The 19,668-nt window shown below is 41.5% G+C and overlaps 1 protein-coding gene across 1 annotated transcript in view; it reads left to right on the forward strand.

Moving 5' to 3' along the window:
* Positions 1–19,668, forward strand: part of LOC140729448 (N-acetyl-beta-glucosaminyl-glycoprotein 4-beta-N-acetylgalactosaminyltransferase 1-like) — an 813,083-nt gene that overhangs the window by 786,688 nt on the left and 6,727 nt on the right. Inside the window, exon 19 of the mRNA XM_073049203.1 lies at positions 3,395–3,521. Within this exon, the coding sequence (XP_072905304.1) occupies positions 3,395–3,521 (127 nt within the window). The remainder of the gene's footprint in view (positions 1–3,394; positions 3,522–19,668) is intronic.

Raw genomic sequence — 19,668 nt, forward strand, 5'->3', positions numbered from 1 at the left:
GCAGAGAGTTGAAAATGCTGGAAATATTCAAGAAATAATTAACTATGTCATCATGATCTCTGCAAATTATTTTTTGGATAGGTGAGCCTAAATAGTTACAGTTTTAGCCAGAGAAACGATAGATGGGGTTTTATCTGGAAAAATATGTGGCGATGCATTTTAGGCAGCCAAATAGAGGGGTAAGTATACAATGAATAGCAGAACTCTTAGCAGCGTTGATGTACAGAGGGATCCAGGTTCATACCTCCCCAGAAGTAGCAATGCAAGTATGCAGAGTGGTTAAAAACAGGCTTATGGCATCACTGGGGCAGTGATGCAGTTAGATAAACTTAGATTGGGCCCATTACATGAAAGTTATGGAGAGGGTTCAGAGAAGATTTACCAGGATGCTCCTTGGATTAGAGGGTATGAACTATAAGGAGAGGTTGGACAAACTTGGATTTTTCTCACTGGCTGAGATCTGATAGAAGTTTATGAGAAGCAATAGATAGGGTAGAGATATCAGATATAAATGGCATAGCTTGAAGGTAAGAATGAGAAAGTTTAAGAGTGATGTGCAGGGTGTTACTTTTTTTTACACAGAGATTGATAGGTGCCTGGAATTTTCAACCAGGTGTGGTAGTGGAAGTAGGTACAATAGTGATATTCTAGAGGCTTTTAGATAAATATACAGGGAATGGAGAGATATGGATCATGTGCAATATGGAATTAATTTTATTTAGCATCATGCTTGGCACAGGCATTATAGGCTGAAGGACCAGTTCCTGTGCATACAGTTCTATGATATGGTGTCATCTTAAGCTATATACATTCTGGTTTAATCCTTGAATGCCCATAGTCGGAGCTACATTATTTAAAAGCAAATCTCATGATGTGGGCATCAACAATTATGGTAGAAGGAGGAATCCACGAGTTTGGCTGCTATATTCACATACAGATCATACTGGCAATAATTTTTGTTCAAATGTTATGAAGCTAATGCTGCTTTGGATTGATGAACTATCAAATCTGGTACTTCCCAGTGCAGTTGTTCTTTCCAGCTGCAGAACTGTGCTATGGCCCAGAAGTAGTCTTACAAGACAAGTGATATATTGCCCCATATCTTCCTTATTGTTCTCTTACAGCCTCTGACTCCTGGGTTTCATGATAGGTAGTTAAGAAATCCCTTTGTGCCAGATTTGAAGATTTTCAGGACAAACTGTTGAAGTGAAAGGCTCTGAAACCACTTTTATTTGTTTTGTTATCAAAATTAGATACAGGAGAAAAAGTAAGTAAGTGCCAGGATGTTATCATTTTCTCAATTGCTGCAAATCTCGCATTGTTGGATATAATCTCAGCAATAAGGGAGCCATAGGCTGTCTTGGTTAGTTTATTTCCAAAGCATGATTAATGGTGGAAGATGCCCCTCTGATGTTAACCAATGGGGAGTTCCAAAAACAGCATCCAGTCCACATAAGCCTGAAAGTTCCAGGTATAATTTTCCCCAGCTCTACGGCATGGGTGACAGACTAGGTGTGAAATTGGGCTCATTTCTCCATAGACTGGTGAGGGAGAAAAGTTATTTCAGACACTTGTTGATGTCCTATTTGATTTTGCATCCTTTTGAACTTGTGGAGCCAAGACTAAGCTCTGCTGCTGTGGTGGCCACAAGTCAAATAGTTTGCTCATCCTCCATAATGCTTTGCAAAAGATTCCACACTTTAAAAAGGAAAAGATTCACAAGGCTTGATATGGGTTCCCTTCAGACATATATAGAATGCACATTTTGGGGAATAAACAAATGGTAGAGAAAAGAAACAGTAAATCTTGTCTGTGGTCTGTCAGTATTGTTTCAAGAAAGCCTAATGTCAACTTGAAGATAAGCCCCTTATCTCCAATCGGGACCCTTGCACCCAGGAGACCCTACATCAAGTTCACTAATTTCACAAACTAGCTTTCATTATTGAATTATGACTAACTGATTTGCCTGTAAAACTATAGGTCTTATCTTTCTCCCCTGTGCTGGAGGTTTACAGCGTTCTCCTAGTTTCAATTCTCTGCAATAGCTCGAACCTGCACTTCACATGACCCTTTGTTGTATCTCTAACTGCTCATAAAACCAGGAGACTTTGTATATAGAATATCACATGACAACTCCAGTGTTGGCCTTTTAGAGATATTCTCACAGTTTTATCTATTTCTTCCCCAACTCTCTGAAATTTAAAACTAACTTACTTTCTCAATTCATCATGAGCCATTAACTCTTTCCAAAGTGGCTGCCTGGCCTACTCAGTGCTTCCAGTATTTTCTGTATTTATTTTTGGCTGTCTTCATAGGAAAAGATATTGAATATCTTCTGGAACCAGTGGAAGTCAGCAGGTGTAGACAGAATAAGATGAAAGCAAATAGCACGTGTGGATGGAGGAAACAAGTATAATATCTATGTTTGCTGATTAAAAAGTTTGAATGCAGTGCAGATTTTGAGAAAAGGCTTCAAAGGGAGAAAATAGTCAAACCAGATAAATGTGTGAGCAGATGGCAGATAAAATATATGAAGTCATACATGTTAGTTTAAAAATAGAGAAGTGGAGTTTTTTTTACACTGTGTTATGTACAAGTGTATTCAGAAGGGAACCAAGGTACTACATGAATTACAAAAAAAATTTAGCACACCAAATTATATGTTGGGCCTTATTTTAAGAGGATTTTAGTATAAGAATACAGGGCCGTGCTCAGGGTTAATACAGGTCTGATCTCTCTATGTAAGGAAGGATGTATGTATTTTGGATAAAGGGAGTAAAACAAAGGATCATCAGATTATTCAATAAGACTTTTCTTATTGAGGGGAGAATAAGTAGACTAGATCTATATTCACCATAGTTCAGAATGAAATGTTATTTAATGGAAACATGGAAATCGTATGGGACCTGGCAGGGTAGATGCAGGGACACCATTTTACCCGGCAAGGTATCTAAAGATAGGTGTTGCTGCTTCAAAATAAAGGATTGGAATTTCTTCATTAAAGGGTAGTCAATCCTCGGAGTTCTCTACATGGAGCACTGCACAGGTTCAGTTGCTGAAAATTTTCAAGTCAGAGAATTGTAATCTTATTGAATGACACAAGAGACACAAAGGTTCAAAGAGCCTAACTGCTCTCTTTCTTATTATAAAACTCACCTGGCCATATAACTAAAAGGTTATGGCACATAAGTTTGAGAGACAATAGACAATTCAATCCACTACTGTTGCTTTCACGTTACCATGACAACACGTTTGCCTCAATCTTTTGTCAGGCAAGCTTGAATTGTCATAAGGATCTGTTTATTGGTTATGATTAGTCCACAAATATTTCTGCAGACCTCGAGGTGAATGATCTAAAAACTGCTCTTACTTCTGTTTTTAATGTATCCTTAAGGGTACTGGGAAGTGAACGGCTTTGGTCTGTTTGGAATCTTTAAAAGCGATTTTGACAAGATTGGAGGAATGAACACGGAGGAATTCCGGGATCGTTGGGGTGGAGAAGATTGGGAGCTACTGGACAGGTAATGACAATAGGGAAAGTGAGTCATATTTCCATCCAGTTCATTAGTCTGTGCTGTAGCATTTTGGATTGCATAAGTAATTCTAATTGTAACACAAACACAGAATTCTATAGCCCATCTTGCATAGCCACCTCAATGATAAAGGCCAGCTTATTTTATGGTTACGCAAGGAAGTGGAGGTAAGAGGGGAGGGTGGGTTGAATTTTTAATTGGGCAGAACATCACAGCAGTGCTTAGGATATTCCTGGAAGATGGTCTAGTAAAACTATATGGGTAAAGTTAGAAAGAAGTGAATTATCACATTGGAGTACTCTGCCCCCCCCCAACAGAATTAGAAGAGCTAATATGTAGAGATATTGCAAATCTTGTAATAATAATAATAATAATTTTGTAATCATAGCTAACTTTAACAGGAGAAGAAACTGAAGTGGAATTGGGCAATCACTTTATGACCAATGCCAATAATTCTATTGGTTTTAAAGAGTTATAAAGACATAGAACTGGTCCACAAGTTAAATTCCTAAATTAGGACACAACTAATTTTGGTGGCATTAGACAAGATCTGATTTGACAAAAATTAATTAAAAGAGGCTGCTTTCAGACAAAGGGACATCTGGCTAGTGAGAAGCTTTTAAAAGTTATAGAGGGAGAGTATGGGATCAGTGCATTCTTGTAAGAATGAAGGGAAAGGTTGAAAGGACTTGGGAATACGTGAAGTATAGACAACTTGAGATCAAGCAAATTCCTTGTGTATAATGAATGTAGGAGCATACTCGAGAAGGAAATCAAAAGAGCAAAAAAAAAGATACGAGATAACATGGAAGACAAGATAAAGGAGATATTCCAAGTATATTAAAAACAAAGTGGTAACCAGGGAGAGAATAGGTCCTGTTAAGGATTAGTGTGATTGTCTACTTTATATTTGAGCCACAGGAGATGGGCAAGATTTTAAATGAGTATTTCTCATCTGTACTTACAGTGGAAAAAGTCATTGAAGCTAAGTATACAGAGAAGAGAATCATGGTGTCTTGAAACACATCCATGTTACAATGGTATGCTAGCAGTCTTAAAGTGCATAAAGAAAGTAAGCCTTGGGGCTTGGCTATGTGCATCGTAGGTCATTGGGGGAAGCCAGGAAAGAAATTACTGGGACCTTGGCAGAGATGTTGGTAATAACATTAAACATGAGTGACAGAAAAACTGGAAGGTGACTAATGTTATTATTTAAGAAACGATGTAAGGACAAGCAAGTTACTGGAAGGGATTCCAAGGAACAGGATCTACCTGCATCTGGAATGGCAACAACTGATTAGGGTTAGTTAGCATGGCTTTGAGTGTGGGAAATTATGTCTCAAAATTTTGACAAAATTCTTCTTGAAGAGGTGACCAAGGGGATTGTTAAAGTGGTAGATGTTAAAATGCAACAACTAATCAAAAGTTGTAAGAATTTAGTGGGTCAGGCATCATCCATGGTGAGAAATGGACAGTCGATATTTCAGGTTGAGAGCCTTCATCTCGACTCTCCTCTCTCTCTCCAGACTGCATCCACCACACCTGTAACATGGGGACCTCCGGCTCTTTCCTTGTCTCTCAAGGAAATGAAAGTTAGAAGGGAGACAGTATAAATAGGTGAGAAGAGAAGAGTGAAAATAGTGGAAGAAGTTTGTGGATAATACGAGGAAGGAACAAAGGGCTGCGGATGATGGAATCTGATAGGAGAAGAAAGTGGAGCATGCAACCAAATAAGAGTGGGGAGGGGTCCAGTGGGAACATTTTGTAAGCGATGGGCAGATGGATTGGATATAGAAGGAACTGGGTAAATCAGGAAGAGAAAAAGGAAAAAGAAGAGTAGCAGGTTACCTGAAATTGAAGAATTCCGTGACCTTGGTCTTGTACCTCCTTGTGCAATTGGATCTTCAATTTCCTCACTTGCAGACCTCAGTCAGTTTGGATTGGCAACAGCATTTCCTCCACAATCTCCATCAGCACAGGTACACCATAAAGCCGTGTGTTCAGCCCCCTGCTCTACTCATTTTACACTTATGACTGTGAGGCTAAGCATAGATGCAATACCATATTCAAGTTTGCTGGAGACACCACTGTCATTGGCTGAATCAAAGGTGGTGACAAATCAGCATATAAGAGAGATATTGAAAATCTGGCTGAGTGGTGCCACAACACAACAACTCAGTGCTAGCAAGACCAAGGAGCTGATTGTTGACTGCAGAAGAAGGAAACCAGAGGTTCAGGAGCCATTCCTAATTAGAGTATCAGAGGTGGAGAGGGTCAGTCTCTTTGAACTCTTCAGTGTTATCACTTTTTAGGATTTGTCTTGGGCCCAGCACGCAAATGCAATTATGAAGAAAGCACAGCAGTGCCTCTGCTTCCTTAGGAGTTTGTGAAGATTCGCATGACATCTAAAACTTTGACAAACTTCTATAGCTGTGTAGTTGAGAGTATATTGACTGGCTGTATCACAGCCTAGTATAGAAACACCAATGCCTTTGAATGAAAAATCCTACAAAAAGTAGTGGATATGGCTCAGTCCATCATGATTAAAGCCCTCACTACCACTGAGCACATCTATATGGAGCATTGTCACAGGAAAGCAGCATCAATCAAGGACTCTCACCACCCAGGCCATGCACTCTTCTCACTGCTGCCACCAGGAAGGTACAGGACCCACACTACCAGGTTCAGGATCAGTAATTACCCCTCAACCATCAGGCTCTTGAAGCAAAGGGGATAACTTCACTCAACTTCACTTGCCCCATCACTGAAATGTTCCCACAACCTATGGACTCACTTTCAAGGTCACGTCATCTCATGTTTGCCATATTTATTGTTTATTTATTTTTTATTATTATTTCTCTCTTTTTGTATTTGCACAGTTTGTTGTCTTTTGCACATTGGTTGAATGCCCGTTGGTGTGATCTTTCATTGATTCTGTTATTATTAGTCTGTTGTGGATTTATTGACTATGCCTGCAAGAAAATGAATTACAGAGTTGTATATGGTGATATAGATGTACTTTAATAATAAATTTACTTTGAACTTCATGCTGATGGACTGCAGACTACCTGGGCAGAATATGAGGTGCTCTTCCTCTAGTTTGTATTTAGCCTCCCCCTGGCAGTGGAGGAAGCCAAGAACAGGCAGGTAATTGGGGAATGGAGAAGGGAATTAAAATGGATAGCAACTGGAAGTTTCAGAACACCGTGGACGATGGAGCAGTAGTGCTGGAAGAAGCAGTCAACGAGTCTGCACTTGATCTCATGCAATAAACAAGGTTGGAGAAGGTGCACGTGAATCTGCTTCACCTAGAAGTGCTTTTTAAGATCATTGATGATGATGAGGGAAGATGTATAGGGTTACATATTCTACCTATGGTTGCAGAGAAAGTGCCTAGGAAGGGATGAATAGACAAGGGTGTCAATATGGCATTGCTAAGGCAGCTTAAGGTACGGGAATCCGTAGGAGTCAGTAGCCATAACCTGATAGAATTCACTTTGCAGCTTGCAGGAGAAAAGCTGAAATTTGATGTAATGGTATTATAATTGAGTAAAGGCAGCTACAAAGACAGGAGGAAGGAGCTGGCTAGAGTTTACTGCAAGGGGATCCGAACAGGAAAAACAGTGGTGCAGCAGATTCTGGGAGTAGTTCAGAAGACACAACAGAATTTCACCCCAAGGAAGAAGCACACTAAGGAGAGGACAGGGCAATCATAACTGAGTCAAGGACAGCATTACGGCAAAAGAGAAGGCATACAATGTGGTAGAAATTATCAAAAGCCAGAGGATTGCAAAGCCTTCAAAATCTAATAGAGGACAACTAAAAAGCCAAAAAGAGAGGAGGAAATGAAATTTAAGGGTCAACCCATCAATAATAAAATACTGCAAAGGTTTGTAGACACATAAAAGGTACGACAAAGGCAATAGTCGACATTGAACTGCTTTTAATGTGATGCTGGTGAAGTTGTGATGGGAACAGAGAAATAGCAGGAGAGCTAAGGAAGTATGTTACTTCATAGTGGAAGACGCCAATAAAACATGCCAGAAATTTAAAAGAAAGACTTTTAGGTGGACATTACTAAAGAAGGTGTTGCTGGGGAAGTGAAAGCCCCAAAGGTCAGTGAAATCACTGGGATCAGAATGACCTCACCCCAATGCTCTGAAAGAAGATTCTGAAAATGTTCTGATGGCATTAGTAGTGATCTTTCAAAAATCACTGGATTCAGAGAACTGAAAAATTGCAAATATGACAACCCTTTTTTAAAAATAGATACAAAAGGCAGGAAATTGGCCTGACCTCAGTGGCTAGTAAGAAGGTTTTCAGATCCATTATTAAGGACGAAATTTTAGAGTACTTGGAAGTGTATGATAAAATGGTTGTCGGTAAGGGAGATCTTGCCTGACGAATCGATTGTTATTCTTTGAAGAGATATTAGGCAGGTTAAACACAGGAACATCCCCTCACTAATAAATCCACATCTCCACTGCTGCTTGTCTAGACTTTGAATTTCCCTGCCATGCATTAGTCAACTGTGCTGCCAAGGGAACGGTGGCTACCGCTGCTTTCTTCAGAAGGCTCTCCCTTCCGCATCCAAAATGGTATATCTGTTTTCGAATACATGAAGTCCTCCTCTTTAGTTAAATCAGCCCGTAAGGAGAAGGAAGTCGGAGGATCAGAACAGGAGTGCGGCGGGAGCCATCTTGAATTTTTCTTATTCTCATCAGAGTTAAGAGAGGCAGGACTGCGCAGGCGTGTGATGGCGGGCAGTGAAGCGGGGAAGATTTAAAAAAGACACAGTCTTATACAGCGGGCAGCGGAGTGAGCCGGGAGCAGAGTGAAGGCTTAAGGGCTTGGGCTCAACGGGCTTAGGCGGAAGCGGGCAAGGCAAGGTAGGTTTAGGTTTCAGTTTTTCCTGTTATTTGAGGAAAGGGGAAGTATGAGTGTGAGGGCAGCTTGTTGTTCTCGGTGTCGGATGTGGGAGGTCCTGGAGTCTCCCAGCCTCCCTGAAGTCCACATCTGCGCCAGGTGCACCGAGCTGCAGCTCCTAAGGGACCGTGTTAGGGAACTGGAGCTGCAGCTCGATGACCTTCGTCTGTTCAGGGAGAGTGAGGAGTTGATAGAGAGGAGTTACAGACAGGTGGTTACACCGGGACCACGGGAGGCAGACAGGTGGGTCAGGGTTAGGAGGGGGAAAGGGAAGAGTCAGGTATTAGAGAGTACCCCAGTGGCTGTACCCCTTGACAATAAGTACTGCTGTTTGAGTACTGTTGGGGGGGACAGCCTACCTGGGGGAAGCAACAGTGGCTGTGCCTCCAGCACAGAGTCCGGCCCTGTAGCTCAGAAGGGTAGGGAAAGGAAGAGGAAGGCAGCAGTAATAGGGAACTCAATAGTTAGGCGGTCAGATAGGCGATTCTGTGGACGCGATCAGGAGACCCGGATGGTAGTTTGCCTCCCTGGTGCCAGGGTTCGGGATGTTTCTGATCGCGTCCAAGATATCTTGAAGTGGGAGGGTGAGGAGCCAGAGGTCACGGTACATAAAGGTACCAATGTCATAGGTAGGAAAAGGGAAGAGGTCCTGAAAGGAGAATACAGGGAGTTAGGAAGGCAGTTGAGAAGAAGGACCACAAAGGTAGTAACCTCGGGATTACTGCCTGTGCTATGCGACAGTGAGAGTAGGAATGGAATGAGGTGGAGGATAAATGCGTGGCTGAGGGATTGGAGCAGGGGGCAGGGATTCAAGTTTCTGGATCATTGGGACCTCTTTTGGGGCAGGTGTGACCTGTACAAAAAGGACGGGTTACACTTGAATCTTAGGGGGACAAATATCCCGGTGGGGAGATTTGCTAAGGCTACTGGGGAGACTTTAAACTAGAATGGTTGGGGGGTGGGAATCAATTTGAAGAGACTAGGGGAGAGGAGGTTAGTTCACAAATGGAGAAAGCCAGTAGACAGTGTGTGGGGGAGGATAGGCAAGTGATAGAGAAGGGGAGCGCTCAGACCGAAGATGTAGGGGAGAAGGAAGAAAAAGATAATAAAGTTGATCGCATCGTTAGGGATAAACAGAGAGGAAGAGGTGGAAAGTTTCTTAAATGCATCTATTTTAATGCTAGGAGCATTGTAAGAAAGGTGGATGAGCTTAGAGCATGGATTGAAACCTGGAAATATGATGTTGTAGCTATTAGTGAAACATGGTTGCAGGAAGGGTGTGATTGGCAACTAAATATTCCTGGATTTCATTGCTTCAGGTGTGATAGAATTGGAGGGGCAAGAGGAGGAGGTGTTGCATTGCTTGTCCAAGAAAATATTACAGCGGTGCTTTGGCAGGATAGATTAGAGGGCTCATCTAGGGAGACTATTTGGGTGGAATTGAGGAATGGGAAAGGTGTAGTAACACTTATAGGGGTGTATTATAGACTACCTAATGGGGAGCGAGAATTGGAGGAGCAAATTTGTAAGGAGATAGCAGATATTAGTAGTAAGCACAAAGTTGTGATTGTGGGAGATTTTAATTTTCCACACATAGACTGGGAAGCACATTCTGTAAAAGGGCTGGATGATTTGGAGTTTGTAAAATGTGTGCAGGATAGTTTTTTGCAGCAATACGTAGAGGTACCGACTAGAGAAGGGGCAGTGTTAGATCTCCTGTTAGGGAATGAGATAGGTCAGGTGACGGAGGTATGTGTTGGGGAGCCCTTCAGGTCCAGTGATCCCAATACCATTAGTTTCAATATAATTATGGAGAAGGATAGGACTGGACCCAGGGTTGAGATTTTTGATTGGAGAAAGGCTAACTTTGAGGAGATGCAAAAGGACTTAGAAAGGGTGGATTGGGACAATTTGTTTTATGGGAAGGATGTAATAGAGAAATGGAGGTCATTTAAAGGTGAAATTTTGAGGGTACAGAATCTTTATGTTCCTGTTAGGTTGAAAGGAAAAGTTAAAAGTTTGAGAGCGCCATGGTTTTCAAGGGATATTGGAAACTTGGTTCGGAAAAAGAGGGAGATCTATAATAAATATAGGCAGCATGGAGTAAATGAGGTGCTCGAGGAATATAAAGAATGTAAAAGGAATCTTAAGAAAGAAATTAGAAAAGCTAAAAGAAGATACGAGATTGCTTTGGCAAGTAAGGTGAAAATAAATCCGAAGGGTTTCTACAGTTATATTAATGGCAAAAGGATAGTGAGGGATAAAATTAGTCCCTTAGAGAATCAGAGTGGACAGCTACGTGTGGAGCCGAAAAAGATGGGGGAGATTTTGAATAATTTCTTTTCTTTGGTATTCACTAAGGAGAAGGATATTGAATTGTGTAAGGTAAGGGAAACAAGTAGGGAAGTTATTGAAACTATGACAATTAAAGAGGAGGAAGTACTGGCACGTTTAAGGAATATAAAAGTGGATAAATCTCTGGATCCTGACAGGATATTCCCTAGGACCTTGAGGGAAGTTGGTGTAGAAATAGCAGGGGCTCTGACAGAAATATTTCAAATGTTATTAGAAACAGGGATGGTGCCGGAGGATTGGTGTATTGCTCATGTGGTTCCATTGTTTAAAAAGGGTTCTAAGAGTAAACCTAGCAATTATAGGCCTGTCAGTTTGACGTCAGTGGTGGGTAAATTAATGGAAAGTATTCTTAGAGATGATATATATAATTATCTGGACAGACAGGGTCTGATTAGGAATACTCAGCATGGATTTGTGCGTGGAAGGTCATGGTTGACAAATCTTATTAAATTTTTTGAAGAGGTTACAAGGAAAGTTGATGAGGGTAAAGCAGTGGATGTTGTCTATATGGACTTCAGTAAGGCCTTCAGCAAGGTTCCAAATGGAAGGTTAGTTAGGAAGGTTCTATCATTAGGTATTAATATTGAAGTAGTAAAATGGATTCAACAGTGGCTAGATGGGAGATGCCAGAGAGAAGTGGTGGATAACTGTTTGTCAGGTTGGAGGCCGGTGACTAGTGGTGTGCCTCAGGAATCTGTATTGGGTCCAATGTTGTTTGTCATATACATTAATGATCTGGATGATGGGGTGGTAAATTGGATTAGTAAGTATGCAGATGATACTAAGGTAGGTGGCGTTGTGGATAATGAAGTAGGTTTTCATAGCTTGCAGAGAGATTTAGGCCAGTTAGAAGAGTGGGCTGAATGATGGCAGATGGAATTTAATGCTGATAAGTGTGAGGTACTACATTTTGGTAGGAATAATCCAAATAGGACATACATCATAAATGGTAGGGCATTGAAGAATGCAGTAGAACAGAGTGATCTAGGAATAATGGTGCATAGTTCCCTGAAGGTGGAATCTCATGTGGATAGGGTGATGAAGAAAGCTTTTGGTATGCTGGCCTTTATAAATCAGAGCATTGAGTATAGGAGTTGGGATGTAATATTAAAATTGTACAAGGCTGAATTTGGAGTATTGTGTACAGTTCTGGTCACCGAATTATAGGAAAGATATCAACAAAATAGAGAGAGTACAGAGAAGATTTACTAGAATGTTACCTGGGGTTCAGCACCTAAGTTACAGGGAAAGGCTGAACAAGTTAGGTCTTTATTCTTTGGAGCGTAGAAGGTTGAGGGGGGACTTGATAGAGGTACTTAAAATAATGAGGGGGATAAATCGAGTTGACCTGGATAGGCTTTTTCCATTGAGAGTAGGGGAGATTCAAACAAGAGGACATGATTTGAGAGTTAGGGGCAAAAGTTTAAGGGTAACACAAGGGGGAATTTCTTTACTCAGAGAGTGGTAGCTGTGTGGAATGAGCTTCCAGTAGAAGTAGTAGAGGCAGGTTCGGTATTGTCATTTAAAGTAAAATTGGATAGGTATATGGACAGGAAAGGAATTGGAGGGTTATGGACTGAGTGCGGGCTAGTGGGACTAGGTGAGTGTAAACGTCGACACGGACTAGAAGGGCCAAGATGGCCTGTTTCCATGCTGTAATTGTTATATGGTTATATGGTAAGCCTAGCAGTGAAAACTATATTGGCAGGTGTGGCTGAGAGCAGCAGCACAGAATGATAGCATGGCTCACCCTGACCTTAGGGGAAAATCAGTCAAGGTATATGTGTGAGGTTATAGAACCATAGAACATTACAGCACAGAAACAGGCCTTTTGGCCCTTCTTGGCCATGCCAAACTATTTTTCTGCCTTGTCCCACTGACCTGCACCTGGACCATATCCCTCCATACACCTCTCATCCATGTACCTGTCCAAGTTTTTCTTAAATGTTAAAAGTGAGCCCACACTTACCACTTCATCTGGCAGCTCATTCCACACTCCCACCACTCTCTGTGTGAAGAAGCCCCCCTAATGTTTCCTTTAAACTTTTCCCCCTTCACCCTTAACCCATGCCCTCTGGTTTTTTTCTCCCCAAGACTCAGTGGAAAAGCCTGCTTGCATTCACTCTATCTATACCCATCATAATTTTATATACCTCTATCAAATCTCCCCTCATTCTTCTACGCTCCAGGTAATAAAGTCCTAACCTATTCAACCTTTCTTTGTAAGTCAGTTTCTCAAGTCCCAGCAACATCCTTGTAAACCTTCTCGGCACTCTTTCAACCTTATTAATATCCTTCCTGTAATTAGGTGACCAAAACTGCACACAATACTCCAAATTCGGCCTCAACAATGCCTTATACAACCTCACCATAACATTCTGACTCTTATACTCAATACTTTGATTTATAAAGCCAATGTACCAAAAGCTCTCTTTACTCCCCTACCTACCTGTGATGCCACTTTTAGGGAATTTTGTATCTGTATTCCCAGATCCCTCTATTCTACTGCACTCCTCAGTGCCCTACCATTTACCTTGTATGTTCTACCTTGGTTTTTCCTTCCAAAATGCAATACCTCACACCTGTCTGTATTAAACTCCATCTGCCATTTTACAGCCCATTTTTCCAGCTGGTCCAAATCCCTCTGCAAACTTTGAAAACCTTCCTCACTCTCCACTATACCTCCAATCTTTGTATCATCAGCAAATTTGCTGATCCAGTTTACCATATTTTCATCCAGATCATTGACAGACCATAAGACAAAGGAACAGAAGTTGGCCATTCGGCCCATCGAGTCTGCTCCGCCATTTTATCATGAGCTGATCCATTCTCCCATTTAGTCCCACTCCCCCACCTTCTTACCATAACTTTTGATGCCCTGGCTACTCAGATACCTATCAATCTCTGCCTTAACTACACCCAATGACTTGGCCTCCACTGCCACCCATGGCAATAAATTCCACAGATTCACCACCCTCTGGCTAAAAAAATTTCTTTGCATCTCCGTCCTGAATGGGCGCCCTTCAATCCTTAAGTCATGCCCTCTCATACTAGATTCCTCCACCATGGGAAAGAACTTTGCCACATCCACTCTGTCCATGCCTTTCAACATTCGAAATGTTTCTATGAGGTCCCTCCTCATTCTTCTAAACTCCAAGGAGTACAGTCCAAGAGCAGTCAAATGTTCCTCATATGTTAACCCTCTCATTCCCAGAATCATTCTAGTGAATCTTCTCTGAACCCTCTCCAACATCGGTACATCCTTTCTTAAATACGGAGCCCAAAACTGCACACAGTACTCCAAGTGAGGTCTTACCAGTGCCTTATAGAGCCTCAACATCACATCCCTGCTCCTATGCTCTATTCCTCTAGAAATGAATGCCAACATTGCATTCGCTTTCTTCACCACTGACTCAACCTGGAGTTTAACCTTAAGGGTATCCTGCATGAGGACTCCCAAGTCCCGTTGCATCTCAGAACTTTGAATTATTTCCCTATTTAAATAATGGTCTGCCCATTTATGTCTTCTACTGAAGTGCATGACCATACACTTTCCAACACTGTATTTCATTTGCCACTTCTTTGCCCATTTTCCCAATCTATCCAAGTCTCTCTGCAGACTTTCTGATTCCTCAGCACTACCGGCCCCTCCACCTATCTTTGTATCATCAGCAAACTTAGCCACAAAGCCATCTATTCCATAATCATTGATATACAATGTAAAAAGAAGCGGCTCCAACATGGACCCCTGTGGAACACCACTGGTAACCGGCAGCCAACCAGAATGGGATCCCTTTATTCCCACTCTCTGTTTCCTACCAATCAGCCAACGCTCTATCCACGTATGTAACTTTCCCATAATTCCATGGGCTCTTATCTTGTTTAGCAGCCCCATGTGCAGCACTGTCAAAGGCCTTCTGAAAATCCAAATACTCAACATCCACTACATCTCCCTTGTCTAGCCTACTTGTAATTTCCTCAAAAAATTGCAGTAGGTTTGACAGGCAGGATTTTCCTTTAAGGAAACCATGCTGAGTTCAGCCTATCTTGTCACATGCGTTCAGTTACTCCGTAACCTCATCCTTAACAATTGACTCCAACAATTTCCCAACCACCGATGTCAAGCTAACAGGTCTATAATTTCCTTTTTGCTTCCTTGCCCCCTTCTTAAATAGCGGAGTGACAATTGCAATCTTCCATTCCTCCGGAACCATGCCAGAATCTATTGACTTTTGAAAGATCATTGCTAATGCCTCCGCAATCTCCACAGCTACTTCTTTCAGAACATGAGGGTGCATTCCATCTGGTCTGGGAGATTTATCTACCCTTAGACTATTCAGCTTCCTGAGTACTTTCTCTGTCGTAATTGTGACCGGCACACTTCTCTTCCGACACCCTTGAGTGTCCGGTATACTGCTGATGTCTTCCTCAGTAAAGACTGATGCAAAATATTTGTTCCGTTCCTCCGCCATCTCCTTATCTCCCATTACAATTTCTCTAGCATCATTTTCTATCGGTCCTATATCTACTCTCACCTGTCTTTTACTCTTTATATGCTTGAAAAAATCTTTTAGTATCCTCTTTGATATTATTTGCTAGCTTACTTTCATAGTTCATCTTTTCCCTCTTAATGACCTTCTTAGTTTCCTTTTGTAAGTTTTTTAAAACTTCCCAATCCTCTGTCTTCCCACTAATTTTTGCTTCCTTGTATGCCCTCTCTGTTGCTTTTACTTTGGCTTTGACTTCTCTTGTCAGCCACGGTTGCATCCTTTTTCCATTTGAAAATTTCTTCTTTTTTGGAATATATCTATCTTGCACCTTCCTCACTTCTCACATGAACTCCAGCCACTGCTGCTCTGCCGTCCTTCCGCTAGTGTCCCTTTCCAGTCAACTTTGGCCAGTTCCTCTCTCATGCCACTGTAATTTCCTTTACTCCACTGAAATACCGACACATCGGATTTCGGCTTCTCTTTCTCAAATTTCACAGTGAACTCAATCATGTTGTGATCACTGTCTCCTAAGGGTTCCTTCACCTCAATTTCTCTAATCACCTCTGGTTCATTACACAATACCCAATCCAGTACAGCCAATCCCCTAGTGGGCTCAACAACAAGCTGTTCTAAAAAGCCATCTTGTAGACGTTCTACAAATTCTCTCTCTTGAGATCCAGTGCTGACCTGATTTTCCTAATCCATTCGCATGTTAAAATCCCCCACATATATGACAAATAACAATGGACCCAGCACTGATCCCTGTGGCACATCACTAGTCACAGGCCTCCACTCAGGGAAGCAATCCTCCACTACCACTCTCTGACTTCTCCCATTGAGCAAATGTCTAATCCAAATTACTGCCTCACCATGTATACCGAGCGACTAAATCTTCCTAACTAACCTCCCATGCGGGACCTTGTCAAAGGCCTTACTGAAGTCCATGTAGACAACATCCACTGCCTTCCCTTCATCCACTTTCCTGGTAACCTCCTCGAAAAGCTCTAATAGATTTATTAAACATGACCTACCACGCACAAAGCCGTGTTGACTCTCCCTAATAAGTCCCTGTCTATCTAAATACTTGTAGATCCTATCTCTTAGTACTCCTTCCAATAACTTACCTACTATCGACGTCAAACTTACCGGCCTATAATTTCCCAGAGTACTTTTAGAGCCTTTTAAACAATGGAACGACATGAACTAGCTATCCTCCAGTCCTCCGGCACCTCACCCGTAGATACAGAATTTTAAAATATATCAGCCAGGACCCCTGCAATTTCAACACTAGTCTCCTTCAAGGTCCGAGGGAATACCCTGTCAGGTCCTGGGGATTTATCTAGTCCGATTTGCCTCAAGATAGCAAGCACCTCCTCTTCTTCAATCTGTATAGATTCCATGACCTCACGACTTGTTTGCCTTATTTCCATTGACTCCATGTCAGTTTCCTTAGTAAATACAGATGCAAAAAAACCATTTAAGATCTCCCCCATTTCTTTTGGTTCCATACACAGCCGACCACTCTGATCTTCAAGAGGACCAATTTTATCCCCTACTATCCTTTTGCTCTTACTATACCTGTAGAAGCTCTTTGGATTATCCTTCACCTTGACTGCCAAAGCTACTTCATGTCTTCTTTTAGCCTTCCTGATTTCTTTCTTAAGTAATTTTTTGCACTTTTTATACTCCTCAAGCACCTTATTTGCTCCCTGTTTCCTATACATGTCATACATCTCTCTCTTCTTCTTTATCAGAGTTCCAATATCCCTAGAGAACCAAGGTACCTTATTCTTATTCACTTTGCCTTTAATCCTGACAGGAACATACAAACTCTGCACTCTCAAAATTTCTCCTTTGAAGGCCTCCCACTTACCAATCACATCCTTGCCAGAGAACAAACTGTCTCAATCCACACTTTTTAGACCCTTCCTATATAAGGATCCTTTTTATATTTGATGTTGCAATAGATTCAGGCTGTTGGTCCAGTAAATTGCATGGTTTCAGGGCAAACTGCTCGTAAACATGTTTTTCAGCAGAATAAATGTTTTAACACCAGCTGGATTTTGCACAGTGTGCTGCTGCTGAAAGTTGGATGTGAGTTAACCAGAAAAAAACCATCTTGCAGTGCAGAAACAGGCTCCCAGATCACTGTTTCTATACAAGTGCAGAAGCAGGCCCTCAGACCGCCGTTTCCATGCAAGTGTATGCAGGCCCTCAGACCACTGTGTCTATACAAGTGTATGCAGGCCCCCAAACCACTGTGTCTATACAAGTGTATGCAGACCCTCAGACCACCGTTTCTATACAAGTGTATGCAGGCCCTCAGACCACCGTTTCTATACAAGTGCACATCTATACTAATCCCATGAATGACCATTTGGCCCTTAGCTTGCCATTGAAATGTTCTTCCAGATGATCCTTCAATATCCTCAAGCATGAAGCAATGGTTGAGAAAGTGGTGTGTTCTTCATTGCAACCAACTTCTGGGTGAAAACTCTTCCTTTGATTACCTTAAATCTTTGTGCTGTTGTCTTCAATATCTCTGCCATGGAATTCAGTTTTGTACAATCCACACTATTTATCTCTCTCATAATATTAGGTACCTCTTTCAGGTTCTCGCTCAGCCTCTTCTGCTTCTAGGGAAAGTAATCAAGGTTATCCAGATTTCCTCATTTCAGTCATGAGGAGTAACTGGTTCAGCTTGACTTCTTTTCTGTAGAAGCAGAAGTGGCTGACAGAGAACCTAAATGAGGTATCTGAGCCACATCCTGGTAAATCTCCTCTAGATACTAGTATTAAAGTATAAAAATCCAACTAAAAGTTAGAAGATGAACTTCCAGGCAGAACATGAATGAACTTTGGGAAAGGGGAGGAGGTCCTGAAGAGAGAATTTAGGGAGTTAGGTAGAAAGCTAAAAGACAGGACGTCCAGGGTAGTAATCTCTAGATTGCTGCCCATGCCATGTGCTAGTGAGGGTAAGAATAGATGATTTGCCAGGTGAATGTAGGGTTGAAGAACTGGTGTAAGAGGCAAGGGTTCAGATTTATGGATCATTAGGATCTCTTCTGAGGAAGGTAAGACCTGTACAGTTACACCTGGACCCAAGAGGGACAGATATCCTTGCAGTCTAGTTTGTTAGAATTGTTTGGGAGGGTTTAAACTAATTTGGAGTAATAGTGCTGAGGATGAGGCAATTGGTTTACAAGTAGAGGCAATGTGTAGTGAGACTGCCAGCAAGGAGAGTCTGATGTTAGGGCAAAATTGCAGTCAGCAGGATGAGTTACAGTGGAAGAAGCGAGCCAAATCAAAACAAATGAATACAGGACTGAACATGTTATATTTGAATATGCACAGTATAAGGAATAAGGTGGATGAACTTGTAGCACAATTACAGGTTGACATGAATGACGTTGTGGGCATCACTGAATTGTGACTGAAAGAAGATTATAGCAGGGAGCTTAATGACCAAGGATACACATTGTATCAAAAGGACAGGCAGATATGCAGAAGGGGTTGTGTGGCTCTGTTGATTAAAAATAAGATATCAAATCTTTAGAAAGAGGTGGCATAGAGTCAGAAAGTGTTGAATTGTCGGTAGAGCGAAGGAACTGCAAAGTTAAAAAGTCCCTGACAAAAGTTATATACAGACCCCCAAACAGAAGTAAAGATGCAGTTTACAAAGTACAACGGGAGATAAAAAATGCTTGCCAAAAGACCAATGTTACAATAGTCATGGGGGATTTCAATATGCAGGTAGATTGGGAAAAGCGGATTGGTGCTGGATTCCAAGAAGGAGAATTCTTAGATTGCCTACAAGATGGCTTTTTAAAGCAACTTGCAGATGAGCCCACTAGAGGATCAGCTATTCTGGATTGGGTGTTGTGCAATGATCCAGAATTGATTAAACAGCTTGAGGTATACACGCCTTAGGGACAAGCAATCATAATATGATCGAATTCACTCTTAAATTTGAGAAGGAGAAGCTAAAGTCACATGTATTAGTTTTACAATGGAGTAAAGGGAATTACAGAGGCATGAGAGAGGAGCTGGCAAAAATTGATTGGAAATGAATAATGGCAGAGCAGCAATGGCTGGAATTTGCTGATAAAATTTGGAAAGCATAGGATATATACATCCCAAAGAGGAAGAAGTATTCTAAAGGCAGGATGACACACCATGGAAGATGAGAGAAGTTAAAGCCAACATAAAAGCCAAATCAAGGCATATAATCGAGCAAAAATTAGTGGGAAGTTAGAGGATTAGGAAGCTTTTAAAAACCAACAGATCAACAAAAAATCATTAAGAAGGAAAATATGGAATACGAATGTAGGCTAGCCAATAATAGTAAAGAGGATGCTAAGATT

This window comes from Hemitrygon akajei, chromosome 6, assembly GCF_048418815.1.
Source record: "Hemitrygon akajei chromosome 6, sHemAka1.3, whole genome shotgun sequence".
In the NCBI taxonomy this organism is placed as follows: Eukaryota; Metazoa; Chordata; class Chondrichthyes; order Myliobatiformes; family Dasyatidae; genus Hemitrygon; species Hemitrygon akajei.